General features: G+C 35.0%; 1 protein-coding gene across 1 annotated transcript in view; it reads left to right on the top strand.

Annotated features, from left to right (window-relative positions):
* Positions 1 to 20,319, top strand: part of LOC136414482 (uncharacterized) — an 81,747-nt gene extending 61,428 nt beyond the window's left edge. The window contains exon 3 of the mRNA XM_066398527.1: positions 16,029 to 20,319. Within this exon, the coding sequence (XP_066254624.1) occupies positions 16,029 to 16,606 (578 nt within the window). The 3' untranslated portion in view covers positions 16,607 to 20,319. The remainder of the gene's footprint in view (positions 1 to 16,028) is intronic.
* The last annotated feature ends 6,040 nt before the right edge of the window (positions 20,320 to 26,359 follow it).

The following is a 26,359-nucleotide window of genomic DNA, read 5'->3' as shown; positions in this document are numbered from 1 at the left end:
GGAAAAACCGACATACCACTACCAAGGAAGTGTGTGTTTGTGTTTGAATTAACGACAGAATGATGACAACCGACAGATTACATTTTTCATTGCCGAAGTTTGGACAAAGGTCAAGGTTGGAATATGATTTATATTGACTGATATGATTCTTTTTGAGAATTTTGGCTTAATTTGTGCCAAAGTATCTTAGAGCCAGTGAAAAACATTGTATAAAATTCAGGTAAATTGAACCAGAACTGGTCCTTAAACTATCCCATAACAATTGTTGTCTCCAAGTTTCGAAAATGAAATTAATTTGACAGTAATGCTGTTGGAAAGCCGATTCTATATACTACAGTTGAACTGACGTTTGAATTACGATCCTACAATAAAGTCTTGGATGCTATACCAAGTTCTTATTAGTGCTTCATTGTGATCCCGTTTACTTGGCCTGCTGTGGCAAGCCAATTAACCTAGAAGACACAGGCTATTACCTATTATTATTACACCACGCATTGGTAATAGTATTACGTAGCAAGTGTTGTAAGCATATACAGTATATGTAGAAGTATTACCCCTAGTAGAAACTGATTCAAAAGTTAAGACATGTTTATTTTTCAAGTATGCCAAAAATGTGTTGATTTTTCTATAATAAAGTTTAGATTACTTCAAGTTACTTTAAGTGTCAAGTCCCATTTTCCAGAGTATTATTCTAATGTTTATTTGTCAAAATCTCCAGGTTAATTGCAGGGAAAATTTAAACTAAAATTATACAACAAGACCTAAATATGTTTGCTTAGAAAATTCAAATTTGCGCGGAAATTTTCTTTACAAATTTTACTTAGATATAACATTTACTTAGATAACGAGTTTCTTCTTGATATAAGTATAAGGCTAGTTCAGTTTTGTATAAGTAGTTAGAATTTCTTCTGTAGTACAAAAAAAATAGCGAAAATTCTTAAAGATACGTCTGATTAGTTCAATTTAGTTAACGTTTTCTGAGATTTTTCTTTGATTTATATACAGGGTGTCCCAGATAAGGATGAACAGCATGGGGATCTTGGAAACGGTAATAGATACAAAATGGTTTAAATTGGGAAAAAGTTGGGCAATTTAAAGCAAATTAATAATCTGTTTTTATATCGACGAAATTCCGAATGGTTACGAAGATATCCGGAAAAAAACGAATTTGGCGGTTTTCGTTTTTTGCAAATAACTCTTATACGGTTATAGTTAGAGGAATAAAAGTTTTACATTATTAAAGCACTTTTTTGAGAACTGTTTAGCAGTGTTGCCAGTTTTCTTGTTACATCCTTACTTTCGGAGAAAAATGAGTAAACTTTTGATTTTCATATGGGCGTGATATCAATTATTTATATTTTCAAAATCGTCATAAAATTCCCTTTTCAGCCATGCATTACATTTAATATTTTTCTCAGAAACTCTATGAGTTATAGCCATTAAAGCATTTTTTGATAAGTAGGCCATGATTTTGACTTATAGTAATGGTGCACATTAAATAAATGAATGCTGTGGAAACGTCAACATTATTTAAAAGTATAAATATATTACTGGTATCACCCTAAAATTAAAAAAATAATTGTTTCAAATTATGTATTTAATAACAACAATGCGGCTAAACTTGGATCGAATCAAATGTTGACGTTTCCACAGCATTCATTTATTTAATGTGCACCATTACTATAAGTCAAAATCATGGCCTACTTATCAAAAAATGCTTTAATGGCTATAACTCATAGAGTTTCTGAGAAAAATATTAAATGTAATGCATGGCTGAAAAGGGAATTTTATGACGATTTTGAAAATATAAATAATTGATATCACGCCCATATGAAAATCAAAAGTTTACTCATTTTTCTCCGAAAGTAAGGATGTAACAAGAAAACTGGCAACACTGCTAAACAGTTCTCAAAAAAGTGCTTTAATAATGTAAAACTTTTATTCCTCTAACTATAACCGTATAAGAGTTATTTGCAAAAAACGAAAACCGCCAAATTCGTTTTTTTCCGGATATCTTCGTAACCATTCGGAATTTCGTCGATATAAAAACAGATTATTAATTTGCTTTAAATTGCCTAACTTTTTCCCAATTTAAACCATTTTGTATCTATTACCGTTTCCGAGATCCCCATGCTGTTCATCCTTATCTGGGACACCCTGTATATTTGATTATTTAGGGTTTAAAAACTTTAGATTAGTTCAGTCAGTTTGGTTAGGCCGTTGATTTTTTATCACAAACGCGTCATGCATGTTGGAAGAACATAGGAAGAAGCCACCAAACCTGAACCTCTCAAATCTCTCCTCAAAACTTAATTTGAGCTAAGCTGAATTCAAAACCTCCCGTTCAAACCGCGCGATCTTGGTAACTCGAAATAACTTGAATTTGAAATTGCTATTTGATTTCAAATTGCGCAGTTCAAAAATCTAGTTGTAAAGTGAATAATTGAGGGTGTTTATTTCCAAAAGAAAAATCCCCGTTTTTTTCTATTTGATTCTATTAATTAATTAATTAATTAAAATTTCTGTTTAATTACTATTTTGCGCTTTTAATGATAGTGAAATTTATAGTAACTCTCTATTTTTCGAATTAGAAAGTGGAGACCCTGCTTTATTGTACAATTCTATTTTGCAAATACTAAAAGAGAAAATTGTACTCCGTACATTTTCTCTCAAGGTTTGTATGTCATCTAATCGATTTTTCTGTAGTAAAACTCTATAGATTTATATAGTGAAGCGAAGTCCACGGACAGCCCATATATGTTATCATCTCCGAAGCATTTTATCAGTTATATTATTTTGAATCACTAGCCGTTTATTGCATAACATTTTAATATACATACATGAATATTAATCAGGTAGCAAGACCCTCTGAACGATGAAACCAGCATTCTTACGCACAACGTCTTTGAAAGCGAAATTTAATTTCACAGCACACGCAAAGGAAACAATAAAAAACCTTCATGTGACATGACTTATATAATTTAAATGAACATTTATTAATATTTATTTCATTATATCACTTCAAGTATAAACTACACGTGTCATATTGATATTTTTTGGTCATTTACAAGTCATGTTCGAATCGCACGCAAAATTCCCTTACAGTCCATTATATGAATAATGATTATTCATTAGCCAGTCGGAAAATTAATCAATCATTAAAATATACTAATATAGATATAATTTTCCAATTAATATGTATAACTATAGCTTCCTCAAACCGTAACGCTTATCTAACGCGGTCAGAAATTACCACATTTCGATGAACAATTATCCGATATGTATTAAATTGTACCCGAATTTTTAGTGTAAAATAACATGCAGTGGTATCTTTATCTAAAGGAGGTTACAACAATGACCTAATTAATTGAATAGAAGATTTACTTTCTTCGAGAATTAGTTTCGAATTTTTAGCGTTTACACAGAAGTAGTTACAATGAATATGATGAATGTGGAATAAATAATAAAATTACAAAAGGATATTTGGAAGCAAATTTGCTTTATTTTATGACTATTTTATGACTTCATTCCTTGATGCAGATAGACTTGCGCACCTGTTAGTGATTTTACAGTCTCTTTGTCCACACATGTATAAGTTTTTGTATCTATTTATATCACACGTTGACTTTGATTCACATTTCAAAGCTAAATCTAATTTTTTTTTGGTACATTTTTTTTGTCTGTATTATTTTGTGGCTATTTATGCTCAATTTCATTCTATATATCTGTAATAATCAATTGCGACCAGTAGAAAGACCGCAAAGTAGATTTGCTTACAAATTTTCATGTTACAATTTTATTACTCACTTCATATTTATTGTACCTACGTATCAACGCTAAAAATTCTAAATTCAAAATGACCTAATTAAGTAAAATTTTAGCATACAACGATCTTGGATTAATTCCAACAATACCTAAAAATGTTTAATTCTGTATATTTGGGTATTACGTAGCAATTTACATATAGATGACAAAGTCTAGTACCAGCGGGTTCCGAAACGTTAACATTAACATACAAATTCGACAACTGATATAAAATTCAAGGTTTTACGTTTTCCTTGATACTCATAAGGTTAGTAACCTTTACATAGGCGTAATAACATGCGTAATTCTACATAATGATTGAAGAATATTTTATTACTATGTCAATAGAAATATTACATATCTGGCTTCTTTATTTTTAGTTGTTTAATTTTAGGACTTCTTGTTTTGGTTACATTAATATGAAAAGTGAGAGACAGAATAAGAAATACCCAAAGTTAACAAAATAGAGCTTTCGGAGAAAATGCCACATTCTTTCAATATTATTACCTTTTTAAATTATTCCTACCAATAACCGTTTTTTTCAACAATATTGCGTGTCCTTTCTCAGATCTAAGTTTTCCTATTCTAACTGAAGGGTCACACCATTACATTGATGAATGTCTTGATAATAGAAATATTTCCATTAATCACATGTATCCACCAGAACCCTTTAGCGGTATAGGAATTTGGTCTATTATGTCGAATGACTCATTTAGACATCGACGCTAAACACTATAGCATACCTTAGCATAAATGAATGCCAAATCTGTTAAATACATTAAAAAATTTATAATTAAGAAAAGTAAAATGGCGTTTTAAGAAAAGAAGTTTCATTGGAGAATTCTTTTTCGTTCCAAATTTTTGTACATGTGAACAAATGCAGTAATCAAAGCCAAAAATAGCTCATACGCTTATCTAAACCTAATTTCAAATGACCTAGTTACTCAAAGAAGAATCAAATAAATTAAACCTTTTCCTACGTGATAACAATCAGATGTTTAGATTGCCTTGAAATGTAAAAAAAATTGGCAAATGAAACGAAGCGCATTGCCAAACAATGGATAAAAATGCGGGCCTTGAGTCACTTAGACATGAAAATGTAGGCCCAAGACATATTTATGATCTCCACAAATTATAAACAAATTTTTTCTACAATTTATGTTCGCGATTCGTCACACCTACCCGACCCCAACCATCGATAGCTAAAATGAAATTATTGACAAATTTTTAAATAAGAGTTAAATATCGTACTCATATCGTTTCAACTCCTAGATTTAAAAAAAATGTAAAAGATCCCTTTATTTTAAAAAAATGTGTATTTTATACGTCTATGGAAGGAAACAATCAGAACAAAATTGGCAACGCCGCGAATTGAACGTACGCACATTTTCGCATGTCAAGGTCGGCCGTGGAATGTTCCCCGTAAATTTTCCTTCCTGTTGCGCCGTCTCTGTCGCATTCGCGGCAGCCAGGACAGCGACAGGTATTGGGCGTCTCTGTTTTCGCAGCGCTGGTCTGGGCCAGGCGCAGGGCCGGAGTAGAAGGGGTTTGTTTGCTTTTTTCGGGTGCCGTCTAGACGGGCGAGGAGGTCAGATCCCTGAGCTAATAATTCTATAGATAATCTGAAATGCGCCCTCTAGAAGAAGTTTTTTTTATCTCAAAACAAATAATTTAAAATCTAGTTCAGGGAAGGTTCTTCTACAATTCAACACTATGCTGAGTGCCCCAAGTAAAGTGAAATACGTTTTACGGCTATCGTTGCGTTAAATTTGGATGAAATATTATTTAAAAACCGAGTAGAATAATTTGAAAAATGTTCAGATTTAGTAGAATTGACAAACCATTTTTTTGTTCACACCTAAATTATTGATATTGCTCGAATTCAACATAAACGTCCCTGAGTTTTAATTCCTGAAGTGTCTAATCATATGATTTAATTTTTATTTAAAAAAACACATTTACAAAATGTTGGAATATAATGGCCGTCTAGCAAAGTTTGTGAATGCAAATTTCTGTTTATATTCCATACATTTCCATTTTTTTTCAATAGGTATCAAATTGTTATTGGTATTAATTTGAATCAATCAACATTTCTCAAAAAAAAATCTCAACCTCGACTACGTCGAATAAAATTACTATTCCTCATTCTTGCCTTAAGTTTATTGTAATTAATTCTCATATTTTGATTCATCTAGAAGTCAATCTCCTGTCAAGGCCTGGATATTAGCTTATTTTTCATTACTTCCTGTCCTTTTTCATTTTGCTTCATATTCTGATAGTCGTCAGACCCAAATACATTAGGGAGAAAGTTCAGCGCCAAGAAATTGTCAGTGGCGCACCATAAAAAATTTAGACAGGTAAAAGCATCTCTAATTCCATGAAATGGTATGTTCTAGTAATCACTTGATACATCACATTAGAGCTATAGGCAAAAATTAAACTATTGTAATTAAACATCCTATATATCGAAAACTCGCAACTTTCTCTATAACTCGCATTTAACCAGATTGTAGTATTTTTGCAGAAATAATATGTGGATAAAATTTGGCCCATTGAAGTTCGCTCTGTAAAATAATGTAATCATTGGAAGTAATGTAAAACTGTCATACATGAAAAATTAATGTGACTTCCACAAGTGCATTTGGAAAGTTCCCAGGATTCCACATGTTTGAGTCTACGCATGTAAACTCAATAGAACTAACCTATTTGATAAATTCATATCGGGGAAGCTCCCATTGGTCTTCAGGGAAATTCCCATGAAAAACTTTCCTTCCGCCGAAGTGTATTCTTATTAGTCATCCACCTACGATTTCTTTTATCTCCAGTGAGAGAACTTTTCAAACTTACCACATTGAAGAAGACACCTGCAATTTATCTGTCTCAAAACGTCTCCAAAGCACTATCGCTCTTTTTGAAGTGCGTGAACTTTGATCCGCACCCTGCCCCATCCGCGAAACCCAGACAACAAAACATAAATTTTAGATTTCCCATCGGGCGTCAGAACCTGGATTTTGACCCACGCCGGGGTTTCAGACGATAACGAGCCGGATCCAGGTTCGTTACACCCTCTGAAGGGCCCAAAGTTCGCGTTTTGGCCCCGTCGCGCCGTCTGTCTCACTATTCGATTGACCTTGCAAAGCCAGACCATAAAAAGGGTGTCTGCAGTCGGGGAAACTTGGGACCGGATTCTGGGAAAGTGGTGTGAGGAAAAAACCTCATTGAAAAAAATTAAGTATATGCGGAGGGTAAACTGCTTCGTTTAAGTTTGCATTATAGTCTGTTTAAAGGTGATGGTGGTGACAGTTCGCTCTCTCATATTTCAGGCACATTTTGCGAACGTCGCTTTTAAAGGTACACTCGCGCAATTAAGAGCATCATTGATGGTCCGAACGTGATGATGATGACAAATTTTGTAGACAACGAACTTTATGGTATCGTTTGCAGCCGCCCACGATCGAAAATAAAAATAGCTTTTAATAGATTTTTATTTTTCCCACCAATCGGCTTCAGCTTCAAACTGCTGCCATAATTTTTTGTATTCCAAAAATGTATTTTTAACTTCCCTCCAACAAAGGCGTTTTCATAATATTACGCAACCCTTTCTGGAGAAATTTCCGTGACGTGTCTCTCCTCGGTTGGAGTCATTATATTGAAATGAACTTTATTAGGAATTCTGTGCGGACGTCACAGACCCTTTTCCCGCCAAAGGGGGCTGCACGTTTCACCCCTCTGTTTCGGGGGCAATTGGTGGAGGGGAGAGCCCCCCTGAAAATCCGGGACCCCGCCAAGGACGCGCCGCGATCGATGATCAAAATGGCGCCAACGACGTCTGCGACCTTCAAAAGCCCGCCAATTCGGGCGGGGGCGGCTGCATTGTTGCCGTTGATGCCTTTTGGAAGTTCGGACTTTGAGCTCTCCTTCGAGAGGTTTGTGTGGTTCGGATGATTTAGGAAATCTGTGAAACCTAATATGAGGAGTTCCCGGCGCGAGGAAAATAGATGTATTTTTAGCCTAAAGCCTAATAAACATGCTTTGGTGGGAATGACAACTGGGAGGCTCGTCCGTTACGTTGAATTTACGGCATCAGGTCGATTACACCCAATTTATACCGGGCTAAATTTATCCACTATAATTATATTATATAATAATGGACAAATGTGACAACAATTTGACAATCCGTGAGTAATCACATTAGATACGTTTCTAAAACATTTCCGTAAAATTAAACAAAAGCTTTTATTCCTTCTGCTTATTCGGTATCTTCAAAGGAAATAGAAAAAAGAATCGGGGCAGAAATGACGCACTTTGCATGTCATTAATTTGTGCAAGTTTTTTGCATAGCTAATGGAGGTATTTTCAGGGAAATAGCGGATGCCTCCATGATTAAGCCGATGCATATTTCATAACTAATAAACTGATAACACTTATGTCACACACGCATACTCCTTGTCGTGTAATAATGGATTGTTTAAACATACATCATGAAGTAACAACATGAGGTAGCATTATTTTTTATTTGATCTCATTTCCTGATATCTTTGAAAAGTGGATATTTAATTTTCCTATTTGTGAGCTCCAGGATTATCGTCTTGAGATGTAGTTGATTGTGTATGAATGTAGAAACGAGCATGGAAATTACTTCACATTACGAATGCATTTCAGTTCCTACAACAAAAAAGTGTTGCTCAATTCTAAATAAAAGTTTTAATAAATTCAAAAATGTAAACAGTTCGTACTGTGTGACCAATGAACATAATCCCAGATGAATTGGAGTTTGTGATTTCATGGAAAAATTACGTTTTTCAAGGTAAAAATTAGGCAAGTTCATAGACCTTTCTCTATTCCACTCCCATACTCGCTATTGACGAAACAAATCAATACTAGAGTTTTCCATAAAGCTGGTCGTACATACATATATCCTTGCCTGAAACTTGCACAAGCCAAACTTTAAAGATTTACGACAGTATTGTATCGCGACATCAAGCCAACCGTTCTGATAAGGAAGTCTGTTTCTCAGTTTGCTTGTAGTCATTTCTAACAATACCAAGAACAAATATCCTCTCATGCATATTTCATATTTTAATAATTTGCATCCCCCAACATCCGAGGCATACATTAGAATGCTTTTAAAATGGCTCCAATGCAGTCCCCTCATCAATCAAACGTCTGTGTTATTAATGGCTATCTAATAGATTTTGGAAACCGAGAATTTCAGTGGATTTCTATATTATGTCTTGGCAACTATTGGAAATTTTCGAATGCCTGGTCTAGCTCAACTCTAGGGAGGCCATTCACCGATTACGTCAGTCTATTTGGAAGATTAGAGCTTTTTTGTTTGTGTTTCACTCTTCAAGATAGTCGCTAATTGCCACTTATATCGCATGAATCGCCGTTTCTACAAAAGTTCAGAATTACATGACCTCAACTGATCAGCAGCACCACCCTAAACCACTTTACGCATAATCCGTAATTTTTAGGCCTAGTATACGAAATGACGCAAGATTATGGCGAATTTGCGCCTACTAATGGATTAAAATATTTGATCGGTCATACTTAACAGATGTTGGTTTTAATTCGTCTCTCCTAGAGAGTTATTTGTAAGCTAAGCCTATTAAATCGATCGTAGAACACGCGAGATTGGTAATTTTGGAAGCCCATTAACACGTTTACTAAAAAATCGGTTATTAGTGGGAGGTTAAAAAAATTAGCGATATTGTGCCGGGCAGCAAGAAATATTGACCTCCTGCTTTTAAAGGTCGCTGAACGCTTGATTGGGTTTCGAAAAATAGAAAGGGATTCGAGGATTTTCACGCCTGGAGATAAAATGGGAACGCTTTTAGGGGGGCTGCTAATATGTAAATACGTAACGTTAATGAGCCTACACAGGGCAATAAAGAAAACGTAGTTCCTTAGCAGTCAGAGTCGTAGCTCAGAAAGTTCACTCGGGCAATTCAATTTTGAGTGTGTATGTGTAGTAAACAAGAATAATTTGTCATCTATGTTTAGGTACTCATGCACACTATTAGATAGCTGTTGAGAGTGAGTGATTGACGGCAGATGCGCACCGATAATTCTACTAAAGTGTTTTGCGAAATCCTAACGTGGAGAAATAGAGGTGGAAATATTTCGATCGAAATAAGCTGTTGCCAATGCCCCTCATTGACAAATATCGGTTGACGGAAGCACTTTTAAGTTATGATCTCGAAACGGCAACTAAGAGTCCTACCTATAACCCTAAACCAACAATTTTGACTGCAAGAAAAATTACGTGGTTTTCTTGTCGTTGGTGCTTGCTTCGGTCAAATGCGACAATGCTTAACCCAACCGCAAGTCCCGTGTTAAACGTGTTCTTTGCGCCAAGTGGTCTTAAATAGCATCTTTAGTAGAAATTTGTCACTTTCGATTTTGTCTTGTGCCTAAGTTTAAGTTTGACAGATGTCAAGAATATTAGTTGTGGGGAGGAATTATAGACAGATACAAGGACGTAACGAAATAATGAAATTTTATTCAAAATAATTCGTCAATTATTGTCATGACCCAAGAAGCATTTCGCAACAGCGTACGATTGTTGAAGGACAGGGTGAATGTTATTAAACTCTGGTACAAGTCATTGATTCGGTAAGAAATATCAAATATTACAGTCAAACAGCGACGAAAGACTTAGATGACCAAAGCTTTTCCATGCAAACTGGCAATAATATGGTCGACTTACCTTTGGATGCCCAGTAGTAATGGACGTTGTTCCATTTATCTATACCAATTACATGTTACCCATTTTGTCCCTTCTAGTTTTGCTGCTTAACCTAAAAATTTGCTTTAACGTACAAAGCTGCACATTATGCAATCATCAAGCCGCTAATAGAACATTCTTCAAAATCTCTAAAAACTATTACATAATATTTCGTGTAAAACTGAACATAAAAGGAATGCACTTTTATATTTCATTAAGATGAGTAAAGGTAAAATCATCTATATCGGAATGTGGAGATCAGTGAAAGCATTCGATAATGGGAACGCTCATTTGGAAATAATCAGTCATTCTAGTCAAATCTAGTCATTTGGGTAGAACGCCTTCAGGTCTGAATTAGTGAGGAAGATTTGTTCAAATTCGGACCACATTAAATATCGAGAATTGCTTCCTCCGTGTCGATCACATAATGTTCAGAAAAGCATAACAATTCAGCAAATAGTGACGACGGTTTAGTTATGGGGTTTTAAGGACGTAGTTGACTCTAATTTGTATGTCGTTATAATGGACAAGGTTGGATAAAAGGAATATAATGAGAGAATTGTAAAGAAGAGTCTCTTGTGGAAACTATTACAGCACGATATTATTTAAAGGGGATCGTATGATGTACTGTTTCTATTGTTTGAATAATTATTTCTGCTTTAAATTTGACTCCCACTTAGAACCGAAACGCTTGCTCCTCTTTCAAATATACCAAAGAAAATAAATTTTCAAGCAGAAAGGTATAAAATAAGGCCCTTACTTCATTGAAAAGAGTCCGGATCACAGGGCAGATGTTACCGGTTCGCAAAGCTGAAAAGAAATTATACCTGGGCTCCAGAGAAATTCAATGTTCTTTTGGAAAAAGCCATTATACTCGAACATTGGCGGGTAACGAACACTTGGTACCTAATAAATCCATTGTATCCCAGTTCCTTCTCTGTATCTCGCCTCAGGCCTTCTTTTTATCATCTCTAGCAATTGTTATTGTTGTGCGTACCGAGAAAGATTTGCAGGTACTGTTAGACGAGGATGGAAGAGACACAATATACAATAGCGAAGGGTAAGGAAAATAGGCACAAATTTCTCCTATTAAAAGTACACCTTCACACTTCCTGTATTTCTAAATAGGTGGGTCGCATCACACCTCGATGACGTTGCGGATCAATGCATGCAATAGAGAAATTTATTGCGAGGTTTATCCGGTTGATATTTGACACTGCGTTAAAAAACCTATTATAGTTATCTGAACAATTAGGGGAGGCGTAAATATGTATAGAAAAAATTCACATCTTCAGATTAGTCTTTGAGCTTTAAAACCTTTAAGAAGAAACAAGTTTATAATGAATCCGCTTGCAATTTTAGGCTTTTAAAGATCCTAATCTAATAGGCGGCATCTTATGGTTCCGATTCTCGGAAGGACCCTCAAGACCGGTTAATGCTTTTTTTCGCAGGTAAAAGGTACTTATTAAAATATTCCAAAACTAGTTTTCAATGGTGTTTCAGGACCAAAATTGGGGACTTCAGTGAGCGATTTAATCTGAGCAGTTACTGGAAGTCCTAATTCTTAGATAACTAAAAATAAACAAGGGGGTATTAAACCTTTCAGTGCGGCTCGAAGTTTATGTCAGGAAGAAAACGGGACTTCAAGAAAGATTCGAACATCTATCAAAGAAAAGAATTCCGTTATTAGACCGGCCGATTAAGCAGGTTTTGATCCACCAGTTTATAGTTTAGAGGAATATAAATTTAACAGCGTTTCGTCATATTACCATCACATTAGCGTAAGCTATGCAGCAGATAAGGGACAAGAATGTATATCACTAAAATTGGGTAACTCAATAGAAACGCAAACAGTCGAACGTATCAAGACGTTTCCAAGAAAGTTGCTGCTCCAGAAAACCTTTTTCCTGGCACCTCAATTACCAGTCATTAGCCAATTGGCAAACAGCGCTTGACCCAAAATCTCGAGAGGCCGTTTTCCAGAATAGTTTTCTAGCCGGCTCTTTAAAATAATACATTAGGAAATCGGTAACTGCCAAGAGCTGGAACTAATAGGAAAGTTTTCAATATCTTTCCGATTTCGACTTCGGGCCGAATGTTTCCAGAAAGTTTCGATTCCATAGACACGTCTTTATCTCGCTTTCTGTTGTAAGCTTTTCAAGAAAATACGAGCTATGGATAAGATAACCTCTCGATTATCGGAGGATTTATAATATTCTTGTTGACTTGAGTTGTTCAACATTATCCACTACTTTATCAATTGTGTTGGCTCGATGTACGCGCTGCTGTCATAATAATGATAGTTGGTTAGGTCTTATGTTAAATTCAAAAAAGAAACCGACAGCTTAATGGATAACCGTGTAGACATAAAACAATACCACTTTGGCAAGGTAGTCTATGATGCACTTTGAGAAGGACATTATGATTGATTCAAAAGCGCATTCGAGCAGGTACTGCCAACTGCGTGTTAAGTTTTATCCATTGCATTCATGAAATTAGGAATATCTAGAATGAATAATTCCGCCAAGACGTACGCCATTAAGCTCCCACCTTACATGTTAGTAGCATGTGAATGTGTTCATGGTCGTACTGAAATACGATTTTCAGGGAACTTCAGTGCATTCCAGAAAAGTTACTCGCCACGATAGGTCTATTATTACATAGGTACAACTGATGGGTACGTGCAATAGAACAGTTCTACACTTTACATGGAAATGCCATTGGCAGGTGGCTACGAATATTCGAAAATTCTACTTAAAAACACACACGGTCAACTGTTGTGCGTCTTTTCTCATTTCTCTTTTGTCTTTAATCAAATCTGTAACAATTACGATTTACGATATCTTACACTGTGCATTTGGGCATGTAAAATAACACAAACCATATCAGAGAAAGCACTAGAGAAGAAAAGTGAAAAGGTTGAAGGTCGGTTGATACTAATGAGGAAACCGCGAAAAGAGAAACAGGATCTGCTGGGTTAGGCATCTGGGTCACCTAATTTTATTAAATTGCTATGGAAAAAAAGTAATTTTTTCTTGTTAATGATTCTACTGACATTTATATGCGTAATTTCAAGATAAATTTCCGGGAAACGGTGTACTTTTCTTGTCAAACTGTGAACGACAAAGTTGTGCTCGAGTTTTTCTTCTGAAAATATCTGAAATGAGGTGTTTACGAAAGGCGGCCCCGTTCAATCCAAGAACTTATCTAAAATTCGAATTTGGAAGGAATACGGTGAGAAAGAGGGAATGAGCGACAAGAAGCACAGCATGATGCATTTCCGCCAGAAACTGGAATAGTGAATGGGAATTGTTACATGTGGTTAAATAAAAACACTTGAAAATGGAACTACAGGGATACTCTTCGACAGACGAAGAGGAGAAATCAAGCATTATAGACAACTTGCTTAGGAAAAAAATGGGAAGAAATTAAGTGAAATTTAAAATTGAATGATGACATGGAAAGTATGAAGAAAATACAAATCTATCCTGAAGTCATTAACTTGAAATTTAAAATTTTACAGGACGTTGTTACTTACATCTGTTCATAATATACATACTTAGGAAGATAGATATAGAGATGATAAGATAAGATCATCAATAGAAGTAATTGCCGAAGAGTGACGCGAGCCTTGGCTTGGAGGATATAAAATTCTGACACTACTTCCGCCATTTCGTTACCGTCGTTTTACCGCTAGAAGAAAGAATTTTTTAGATGAATTATACCTGGAACAAGGAACAGTTGATAGTCGCTAGCTCTTCCTTACCATTTTCCACTTCTTTTAAGGATTTGGAACATTGCCACATATTTTTTGGAGAAAAAAAGCAGTTTGAAATTCCTCACACTTGGCTAGATGTTTGTTTGATGATCTAACCCGAGCAAACCGTAAGTAAACGGTTACTAGCTATTATGACAGTGCACGTTGTCTGGCGTGCAAACATTGTTGCTAAAGTAGTCGATGACTGCTGAAAATGTTCTGCAAGTCCGTTATGGGGTCGCCCCAGTGCGGAATGTGAAAGGAACTAAGAGGATCGACCTCCGTGCAGGATCATCTCCGACAATACGACATTCCTATCGGTTTCGAGTCCGTGGCTCTCGAATAAGATGCTTTGCCTTTAGAGGCTGCCTGCTTATTGATAATTGATTTAATTAAATTAGCGAAGAGGTGTGCAGAACCTGCTTTCTTGTCGAGTCGAGTGAGGCGACGCGAGGATGGCAGAAGTATTAAAGTTACAACTGCCACATTACTTACTACTGCCACTAACACAGTGCGCCTTTGAAAGCGTATATCATCAATTACCAGTTAGTGTCAGAGGCTCGCTGCCCATTTTAACCCGACAGTGTCGTATTACGTTCATCGATAAGCTCTAAGCAGGAACCCGTGGCAGAAATTCCCCTGACGAAACCCATTAATCACGCCCACAAAGCCGCCGAATAAATCCACGACAATTAGTTCTGTATTACTCACTTTAAACGCCGCTGGATCGCGGAACATTCTAAAAATAGACATTTCAATCTGGAACCACCGGGACAACTAACGGCGACGGGTTAGGCCCAAGTGCCGTCGGCTTCTGGATAACTGCATCCCTGTAATCCCATTTTCACAGGCAATTGCAACATACAACATGATTTAATCCGTAAAATTAATTATAGCGGAACACTTACGCGTTAATGTGGCATTTGGCCAGCTCACACAATTTGGTTTGTTAACCCTAGGCAGCTACCATTTTTTAGCACCGTTTGTGGGCCCGCTGCTTGATCGTATTTATAGGATGCAACGCCCTTTTCATTAACAGCGATTTCCAGGGTTAAATTCGTTTTGATTTGAACCATACAGGTAGCAGGCAAAGATCTTCGTTTTCGCGATAGTTCTATGGAGGTTAATTGGTTTTGGTTAGTCTAATGGCCCCTATCTTAGTAGAATATCAGAAGAGACAGCGGTTCTGCATCTCGCACGATTGTATACCGTAAACCTATTTTCGGAAGTTAGTTTTTTTTATTTAAACCAAATAAGAAAAAAAATCATTTGTACCGTAAAACACTGCACTGTCAAGGTTTTTTGGTGTCATACGCTAAAAAAATATACAGTGTGGAAGTTTTGGATGAAACAGTCCGTATAACTAAGATGCATAATATGCATCCAAATTGCGGCCAAAACCCCCGGACACGTCGATTTTTATTTTTTCTTCCGGTTTTTTTAACGGTAAATTTATGTATACAGGGTAGTCCAAAAATCAGGTACGACCACCAACTTTGTTTCTTCAAATAGAAACACCTATTTTTTTATTTCATTTTTGAATTCTACGTAAAATTCTAAGTGTGTTTCATGTACCATGTCCTATACCTAAACGCAACAGGTCTCGAGAAAATTATGATTGAACATACCAAAAACTAAAACTTTTTGTTTTAAAATTTCTTTGGTCCTGAAAAGGGCCAATTTAATATCCTTCTTTAATGGACCTTAATTCTAATTTGTAAATATCTCTTGTTACAGAAGAAGACGAGGAAATTGACGTAGTCTCCGTCAGCGATAAATTCACCAATGCCAGTCGAATTGCTCTTTCGCTACCCAACAACCCCTCTTCCAGTGACAAACACCACTTGCAAAAGAGAGTGGCCACCGCCATGTCGAAAAAGAGAACCAACAACGGCATCAAAACCATCCTCCCAGTGCGAAGCTCCGATAGTCCATCCTGCTCCACTTCAACTCCGAGTAGGCGTGGTGTCAAAAGAGGCAGAGGTAATAGAAACAACAGCAGCTACAAACGGAAACGATCAAACGTTACCGAAGGCGAGCCAACTGACAAGCGCCATCTGCACAATGACATGGAGAGGCAGAGGCGTGTGGACTTGCGCATAGCTTTCGAGAATTTGAAGAACGTCGTCCCTGAAGTATCTGGTACGAAGAAAATTGCGAAAGTGAATATACTTTTACAAGCTGCCCAGCACTGCTACTATTTGACTGAATCTAATGTCAATAATATCAAGCAGCTGGAAGACCTTAAGAAAAAACAGTCTTACCTTAGGTCGAGATTATCGCAGCTCAGGCGGAATTTAGCCGCCAGACGCTAGAATGTGTTTCGATTTTATATCATAGTAGCCGAGACGCGCATTTTTCGTAATTCTCCCTGTTGCGCGTGCGGTTTTATTAAGCCACATTGGTTTTTAGAACATGCGCAATACGGATTCAAACGTAGGGCGCTATTTCCTTTAGTATACGATGCGAGAAATGCAGATTCCAGGCACAAATTTCGATTTCGATCGAAATTTAAATTTTTTGGGACGACAAGTTATAAAGCTTGTAGTCAAAAGGCTTTGGATTTCGAAAGAAAGGCGGTAACGTTTAAACGTGAACTTTCTTTTGAGTCTCCTTGAGATCGCAGAAGCTTAGGTCAATTTAATTTTGGAGCGGCACCGAGGTATTTGTTTGATTTACTCTTTATTCTACAATTACCATCAACCACTAGTGAATTAATTCAATAACATTTTTGTGTGTTTTTTGTATTTTGTTTATATTTACTGTGATTTAATTAATATAATGATAAAATGAATAGGGGAAAGAATACTATTTTTCGTTTCTTATGTTACGGCACTTGTTAATTTAGGTGGTAAGGATTTTTTTTTATATAGAAATGTTTTTAGTTTACTTTTATAGGGTGTCCCAACCAATGCCGGGTGCTAGTAATGCGTCTAATCAATTTTTTTGTCATGGTTTGCTCACCCTATATAGTATTGTTTTAAAAAAATTTGTGATGAAATGACATACGAATGTGATATCAGTTTTTAATGTATTTTCTCAACTACTTTTACAGCGATTATAGCAGGATCGTTCTTCGAGTCGAATTTATCTTACCTCTTTTTGTTAATTACACAAATCATCCTCTATTGAAATAGTTTTCTGATCTACGTATGGTCATTTCCCTTTCTTTAGCGTTTTTGTGTTTCATTAATTTAGAATTGAAATCTTTTTAAATTTGTTCTGTTGCAACATTCGTTTCATATCGTTTTAAGCTAAGAATGGAAGGTTTTTGTTTCGTTTGCAATAAACTTATAAAGAGTGTGTCAATGACAGGAAACAGCATGTTTAGTAGATATGAAACGAGTAACGAAAAGAATTTCATATTGTATTTAGTGCGAATTTACTTCTTAGGGGACATCTTTAAAAGATAAACTTTCAAATATTCGTAACTGATAAAAATTTACGAAATCAATCTCATTTTTTTTTATCAATTACGAATGTAGTAAAATACCCTTTTAATGAGAAACTTGCTTTTTAGAATACCACTTGTTGCTTTTTAATTTGTAAATATTCGTCGAGTTTTTCTTTATTATCAATTATTCTTTATTAACAATGCAAGTTTATTATATGTAAATATTATAATTCATAGTAAGGTTTTTTTTAGTTTAAAGCATTTAAGCTTAATTTTAGGGTTTTAAATTTTGTTATCGATTCATTATTAATTAGCACTAAGGCGTTTGATGACGCGGGAATCGTTTCAGTTTTGGTTCTATCGAATGCAGTTAGCTGTTTCATCTTCAAATTGACATATGTCGCTGTCAATAGTAAGTACTATTGTGACATTTACCAACGTACCACGCATTTCGAGCTGTAAAATCTCCAATAACCATTATTTCCCAAAGAAACGCGTTTTAAAATTAAGTTTTGTAGTATGCTTTCCCCATTAATCAGAAAATTGTCTGATTTAATATTATTGGAAGAGAAATCAACTCCTAAATTATTCATCTTGCGGGATAAAATTAGAGTTTTTGTGCAATTTAATGCCGAGATCCCCTAATTTGATATAGTCCACCGAGATGATGATTATGTGTTTTGAAAATAAAAATTTAATTAATTTCAGATTGTGCAGAACATTTTTTTACGACTTCACCACTTTCTCTTTTCGTACCTACTTTATTTTAATTTTTCCCTAATATTAGTAATCAGTCAGCTTTACATTAAGATTAACAGTTTTCAAACTGTCAGTCTTTGGAAAGCTTTTTAATACCTTCTTTTCATTACACCATCTCGACTTTAAGCGCAATTGCGCTTTTTTATATTTTGATTTAGCAAAATGTTCGTTTTTGTGCAATTTATTCCCGACAAACGCAGCTTATTTCGGAAATTGAATGCACATAGTTTTATATTCCCGCAAAGTAAATCCGAGAGATAAACTGAGGAATTAATCAAATCAGAAAAGACCATGCCTGAGTTTAACCCGAGATGTTGAAACTCTTCAGTTTCAGCTTGACCCAGATTGGTCGTTAGTGGCGCGACTAAGAATTATTTTGCACTTGTAACCATACGCAACTTATTAGTGCTTGGGCTTGAGTACTCAAACAAAGCAATTATTAATCGGGTTAATCTGAAAATTTGTTTGTAAAAATCAACAAGAAATTTCCAAATATTTGGTTCCGGAGGACCAATTAGTTTCATATAAAAGACATAATGCATTGACACCACACGACGTGTTTGAAAGTGCCAAAACCGAAATACCCATTGCTCAATGTGTTTTATAATAAATATAGTTACTGTGTAAACAAGCTTACTGTACTGGGGGCGAATCTTGGGATGACTCCATTATATTAAGACTATCTGTACAGTAATTAATGCGACTTGAAGTTGGGGTGCAGTTAGCTTAGTTACGCTATTGACGTATAGTTCTGTTAAATATTATAATTATTATTAGTGTTTCAATTATATATAATGATTATTTTATTCGAAGCTGTGTGAAAAATTAACTTTTTGCATCAGATTAGTGAGTTTTTCCAGCTACACAAAGGAAGACAGGAAAGCTCATATCCACTACGTGTTCTTTTCTGGCGTGAATTTTCCATGCAACTTCGATTTTATTATTAATTAGCTGACATAGTAGAAAGAAAAAGGTGTTTGCGCACGAGCATATAATTTGTTCAAATAGATGTATGTTTTAAAAATATTGATAAGTCTTCCGATGCGCAGATGCCAATTTATTTATAACGAAGTCGTGAGAGATAAAGAGAATTGTTGTGTTCATAATATTTTACAGTATTTTATACTTTTTGATAAAATATTTAATAAAAAGCTATATAAAAAAACCGAAGCAAAAAACCAATTGAAAAATAACAAAAAAAAAGTAGAAAAAGTTGTAGAAAGTGACAAAAAATCGTTAACTGATTGTGATAATTTTTAAATAAGACGAGTAGTAGCAATGAATTTTTTTTATTAATAATAAATAAATAAAATAGGAAATAGTACCACTCTCACTGGATTTTTCGCTCAATATTTAATTTGAAGGAATCTGTACCTGCCACTGACCTCGCTGTTAACCAAAAAATTATAAAATTACAAAATAACAGGAAAGTTACATAAAAATTAATTACAATCTTCAGGCTGGATCTGCATACCGAAGAATTGCTCGATATTCTTGAATTTACTTCCGTGCCTTTACCAATAATTAACAGTCTCGAATGCTAATATGTAACCGAAGTTTGGGACAAAATGCTTGATCAATACCAACCTGGGATCCAGTTTTGTCATTGTAATTACATATAAGGATTGTTACACCCGTTTGAATAGTCGTCTTACTTATCAAAAGAAAATGTGAGTGAATTTGTACCACAGGGCAATTCTCTATATGCTTAGCGACATCTAGGCACCTAACTATCGCATTATTAATATTGGTTTAGCCCTAATACGTTAAACTTGTTATTTTGTACTTATAATCCAAGGTAAAGTTGTAATTATCCATAATATATTTGGATTTTTTAGTTCCTAAGTTTTAAAAAATATAAATCTGCTTAAAAAATTGTTTGTTTTTATTTATGGTCTATTCTTATACCATCCTCAATTCCCTCTAGCTTTACGAAATAATAAAAATGTGTATTTCCCAAGTCATCGGGATTTCGTCCACCTATTTTACCGAGCGATCTACTTAAACAAATAAAATATATAAATAATTCAAGAACGTAACGGATGAGGTTTGAGAAGCGCTTGATGCACTTTTATGACCCAAACAGGGGCGTAGTCAGTCTCAAATTTAGAGGAGCAAAATTTTAAATTTGCCTTTTGCCAAATTTTGAGCAGAACGCTTATTTAAATGCATGCAAAAACGGCGAACGCAATTGTTAAAATTAAAACGAGTCGTCCAGGATCTACGAAACTCCACTGGGTCTAATTCGTTTTGCACTGATTTCTGGTCCCCGTAGGAATTCCCGCCGCATCTCCCCCCATGAGTTCTAACGTTTTAGGCGCCGGATTTTCTACGGTACAGTGGCTCACTTGTCTGATTTCGATTCACCTTTCTTCCCCATTGTGCTCGAAAACAGCAAAAAGAGACACTTTAACGAGTTGTAACGTCGATAATATTGCCATAACATTCATGGACCATACTTGACTCACCTCGAATTATCTTTTAGTGGTTGTTTTATTCCGCATTAATTTCACTAAAGACAGAAGTTAGTCAGGCTGTTCGAACAGAATCAAAATACGTACTGAATGGACGACATGAGTTGAAGAATATTCAAATAGGAGACAAATTTTAGCTAAAGATATTTTTAGGTTGTAACTTAGGGGATTATCAGACGATTCTTAATTCAAGGAAAATTAAATCGATAATCGTAATTGCGTTAATTTGGAGTACCATGGCCTTTGTAAGTAATTTTGACTTGTGACCAAACATTCATTGATTAGGTGCTTAATGTGTTGAAAGCGGGACGCTTCGCACTTTAATGTGTTGAAAACGGGACACTTTGCACTTGTTCCAGCGTATTGGAAGCGGGACGCTTCACACGTATTATTCGTTAACGTGTTGAAAGCAGGACGTTTTCCATTTTTCTTATTTTAATTGGTTAGCTGTGTGTGGAGCACACGTTTTGATATGGTTGTGGTGTATGAACAGTTGTGCCATAATTGATTCGCCAGGCATATAAATCAAATAAAAATATCTGTAGGGTTACGGTACATGCGTTATGGGAGTGCTCTGGGCAGTTGCCTGTTCTGGCTATCTGGCCATCTTGCCTTTGTAAGGGATGAATTTTAGCAGAGTTGAAAAGCCAACAGCTCTCACGCAAATGGCTGATTCTTCCACAGTGAGTGCATTTCTTCATACTGGATGACTTTCTTGTAGTCAATGTTTCTTGCGCCGCATTCCGATTTCCAGTAGGGAGGCAATAATAGCAATTCTTAGCTCTATATCCGATTTTATAACAGGTATCGCATTGAATAATTCTGAAATGATGAGGTGCCGTGGGACCACCAGCAACCATCTTGCAAAGAAAGCCCTGATATAAATCTTCGGGAGATTGACAATTTTAAAACTTGGCAGTGCTTCGAATTTCCTTCGCTAAACCATCGATGATGCAGGACACAACATTGTTGTCAGAAATGTCGCATTTTCTCATCAAACTGCATTTAGCATAATAATAATTCATCATGCTCTCGGCTGGGGTTTTCTTTCGTTCCATCATTTTTTTCAGGTTATCAACAAAATACTCGTGAGAAGGAAATGCTTCGGGAAGAGCGTTTTTTCCATTTGCCCCAAGGTTTATTGTGTGCACTTAAGCCATTGTACCACAATTTAACAATTCCAGCTAACTTGGAATGCATATAATATGCTTTGTTTGCGTCGGTCTAGCCATGAATTTGACCCAAATGTTCAATTTTGTCGAGCCAACCGGTTGAGGTGACGTCACTATTCTCTGGATTAAACTCTGGCACTATATCAGCTATAGTTTCATGTTGACCGAGCTAGGATTAGGGACATTTTGTTGATCATGTATTTGATTGACGATTTATTGGACTTTTTGAGCGATAATTTGATTGATACGGTCTCGCTTTGATCTTCTTATTTCGTCTTCTACGCCATTTTCACCTTCTGATTCAAGAAGATCCGATGTTTTTTCGGAATGTTGTTTAAGATTTTGTTTCGTTCTCTTTTTTGATATTTGCAAGAATTTTCCTGAACGATAAACATCAATAGATTTACTATCATTTTCACTATTAACACAATTTATATTTACACAGCGTAATTTTCAATAGACAAAAAAAAGAAAAAAAGGCAAGATTGTAGATCCCACTTCTGAAATATTACGGGTAACGTATATTAGCGTGTATTCGCTACACCAAGGAAACTCATCAGTTCGTCCCAAACCCAACTTTATTCCTTTAGGAACTTTAATGAGTGTTTTAAAAATCTTAGGTTGCCGGGGTCGCACCTCCGTCAACTTTTTATGTCAGTTTTCTCGTTTTATTTACAATCATAAATCGTTAATATTGAGCTAAATAATTCCATAACAGAATATTAATTAAATTCTATTCATTTAAGGTATATAATTTATAGTAACTCTTACAGGCACCAACCAATTACAAAAATGTAAAACAATAATAAATAATAATTATTTGGTGTTTACAATTTCAGGGTATTTGAAAAAGTTGGTACAAAACCTAAGAAGGTGAATATAGAACCAAAAATGGTAAGAAAAAGTTCCTATAAACATTGATCTGCCGAAGCACCGTTACTGAGATATGTCCCTCCAAAGAGGTTCTATTATTGGAATATTTTTTTAAATAATTTTTTTTCTGATTAAGATAATGAAATGAAAATTGTAGGTAATAATCATATTATAAAGGTCTTTAATTGTCATAAGTTTCACGAAATTCAATTATAAATAAGTAGTTAGGAAACTACCCTTGACAGAAATGTTTCGATTTTTTTAATTCTTTTGAATTATCAAGCAAATATTGTTTTTTTAATGAATTTAATGAAACATTTTCACATAGTAGGCATCTTTCACGGTATCAACGTTTCCAAACGCCCTCTACATATACTTAATTTATGACAATTGTTATTCTCTCTTGAAGCTCAACACCACTCAATTAAACTATAGTTATAAGAACCCTAACAATAAACTATGATAATCAATGGCAATGATATTCAACACATCACAAAGGAAATGGGCAAGATAATCACAACAGGCAGCGCCCAGTGCACTCCGATACCGTACGTATGCTAACAGTAGTATAATTCTGCTGATGTACTATATTCTGTAACAAGTACATGGAAACCGAATCACCCGGTGTATTACTCTTAAACGCAGCAGTTTTGATATGAATATCAATAATATTGCACTTAAGAATTTTCAAAAGACTTTTAAAATTTGATTTTTTTTTCAGTTTGCTGTTATTTAAATAGATACTATTGAATTATACAAAAATGCATTAAATGCCCAAAAGAGCTTAAATGTTTAATTAGGCATTGAAAAAAATGTAAAAAAATTGAGTTTTTTGCATTTTTCAATATGGCGCAGCCTAAAAAGTGACACGTTTTATATACACTTAGATTTGCCATAAAAATACCCCCTCTAATGATCATTAGAAGGAAAAACTGGACTTGCAACTCATTTTGAAATTTTAAAAATAGTTTTTAAATTAGGATTAACAGGAAAAAAAAACAAAAAATGTGACGAATACGCGAAGGTTTTCTATATATGTATGTGTGATTTTTTCAGATTCTTCGAAAAACCAATTTTTAAGCTAACAATTATAATTGAGAAGATGGTGATTTCAAGGTTTTTTTGATCTAGGAGATGGGGATAAGGATATTTTGCACAATTGATTGGCATTAAAGGGTTATAACTTATGTATATTGCTTATATGCCTATTCAATTAGGTTTTCAATTTAGATCAAAGGGCATTTTGACTATCTTAAGAGGGGGTACTCTTTAATCAGTAGTTACAAAGGTACAGATCGCACGTTTCTTATGAAAAATGCTATTTTGTAAAATTGTATAGTTAAAAAAATGTTATAGAAACATGTAAAAAATCCTAATTTGTGAAACAGCAAATATTTTTAATAGACAACCTGGTGAAAGAGTTATCCTTATTTTTAATACTTGTTTACGTAAGATTATAAAAGTTGAGGTTCCCTATTTGCAAACTTTCACTGAAATGAATTTCAGCTTTATTGTTTGTTGTCCAGTCATCCTGTGTTAAGACGCAGAAGAAATGAAGAGAAGACAAAGACTATTCACTTAAATTCTCATCTACGGTAAAAGCACCCCAAGATAAATGTTTTCGTTTTAATTTGCGTCTGCCTAAGATTAAATAATAATTTATTTCCGACCTGCAAACAACAATTATTACGTGCCTTATTATTGTCTTTGTTTTATAATACCACAGAATTTTCTATATGAAAAATATATTCATATATTTCCTATACTAAAAACTGTTGAAGTTATGTATAGGACATTAACATAAAATGTATTTAGATTTACTCGTAGAATCTAAAAATTAAAAAATATACAGGGTTTCTATTTAAAATAAGCAAGTTAACGTCTAGGGCCGATATAACCTGTCGTATTAAAGTGTTGTCACCTTGATAATACTTTAAAAAGAGTACTTCCATAAACTATACGTATAACACTCTCAAAATTGCTGCAAATGGATGCGATTCCTAGAGGACCACTCTGTATACTATCAGAGACCGAGGTTAAACGCCTACAAGGTCTGAACATGCCATTTTATTATTGTATGTAGTTACCTCTATTACACTCGCACGAGACAATAGCTCTAGTTTTACTTTGCAATGAAGAAATTCTGTACAGAGTGGTTCAAATTCAGGACTTAATATTGAGATCTAGAAAACCCTAAAAGATACAACACCGGTTAAATTGGGGCACACAATTAGTCACTCAACAAATTGCTTTTTTGAGAATAAGAAAATCCAGAGTTAGTCTGTAAACGTCATGTAACAATTGAAAATTTGAAAATCCTCGGTTTTCAGTCTTAGGCAAGAAAAAACTTATAAGCTACCAATCTTTCGATAGCGTTTATGATCTTCATCAGGGCTACGTGAGCAATGAAAGTAACCAACGGAACTTAATGCTAATGTTTTAACGTAAAAGCAGGTGCCCGACCGGCAACGGAAATATTGGCCATATCACATATTAAAATTACATTTAATTAAAAACTGCAAGGAAAAAACTTTTAAAAGTTGTTATTAAAATTCGGTCATCTACATTGAAGCACTGGCAAGATATGAACCCACTAAATGGACTGGAGTCTAAATAAATATACACGTCTGTCTTTTCATATCTTGTTCGCACTGATTTGTTGAGGAATTTTAACCATCCTTTTTTATGCATCGGATGGAAATATAATAACTATAACAGTACCAAAATTTGCTTCACTTATCAGTACTAGCAACTGCGGATTAACATTAATGAGAAAACCTTAGAGCCAAGCGAGGAGAGAATGAAGTTGTGTAAACTACTACCGGGGTCTTACACTTACTTATTAAACTTGTCCTAGAAGTTGTTTAAATTATTTATGTCAGTTCCTATGTTGACTAAATTATTTTTGGCTATAATGTCCATCATCTCCAAGAACGTTGTTTTATGATAATTCGGTTCGTTGTTCAACATTTCGACTTCTACAAAATTCTTAGGATAATGAGTGTTAGCATTGTGCTGAGATAGTCCAATCACCTGTATGTTTAGAGATTTCGTTAATAAACACATTTAATGTGTAATAGATTTGCTCTTCATTACGACCATTACAAGAAATCCATTATACTACCTTGGATTGCGTATCCTGTCGAAATTGTCTTTTACTCTAGTGCTAAGATCTTTTTTAAGGCAAAAATCAGTGGCATACTGGGTGGTCCACTTACCCTGTCAAATCGGTATATCTCGAAAATCACACATCGGATTGAAAAAAGTTACAAATTAAATTTTTTTTGTTTCGAAGGGGTCCACTAAATGACACCAACCATGACTTCCCAACCCTACCACCTGGGGATGGGGCGGGGGTAACTTTGAAATGGCAATTCTCACTTTTTATTACAGATT

Source organism: Euwallacea similis, chromosome 17, assembly GCF_039881205.1.
Source record: "Euwallacea similis isolate ESF13 chromosome 17, ESF131.1, whole genome shotgun sequence".
Lineage (NCBI taxonomy): Eukaryota > Metazoa > Arthropoda > Insecta > Coleoptera > Curculionidae > Euwallacea > Euwallacea similis.
This window is presented reverse-complemented; position numbering and strand designations above follow the sequence as displayed.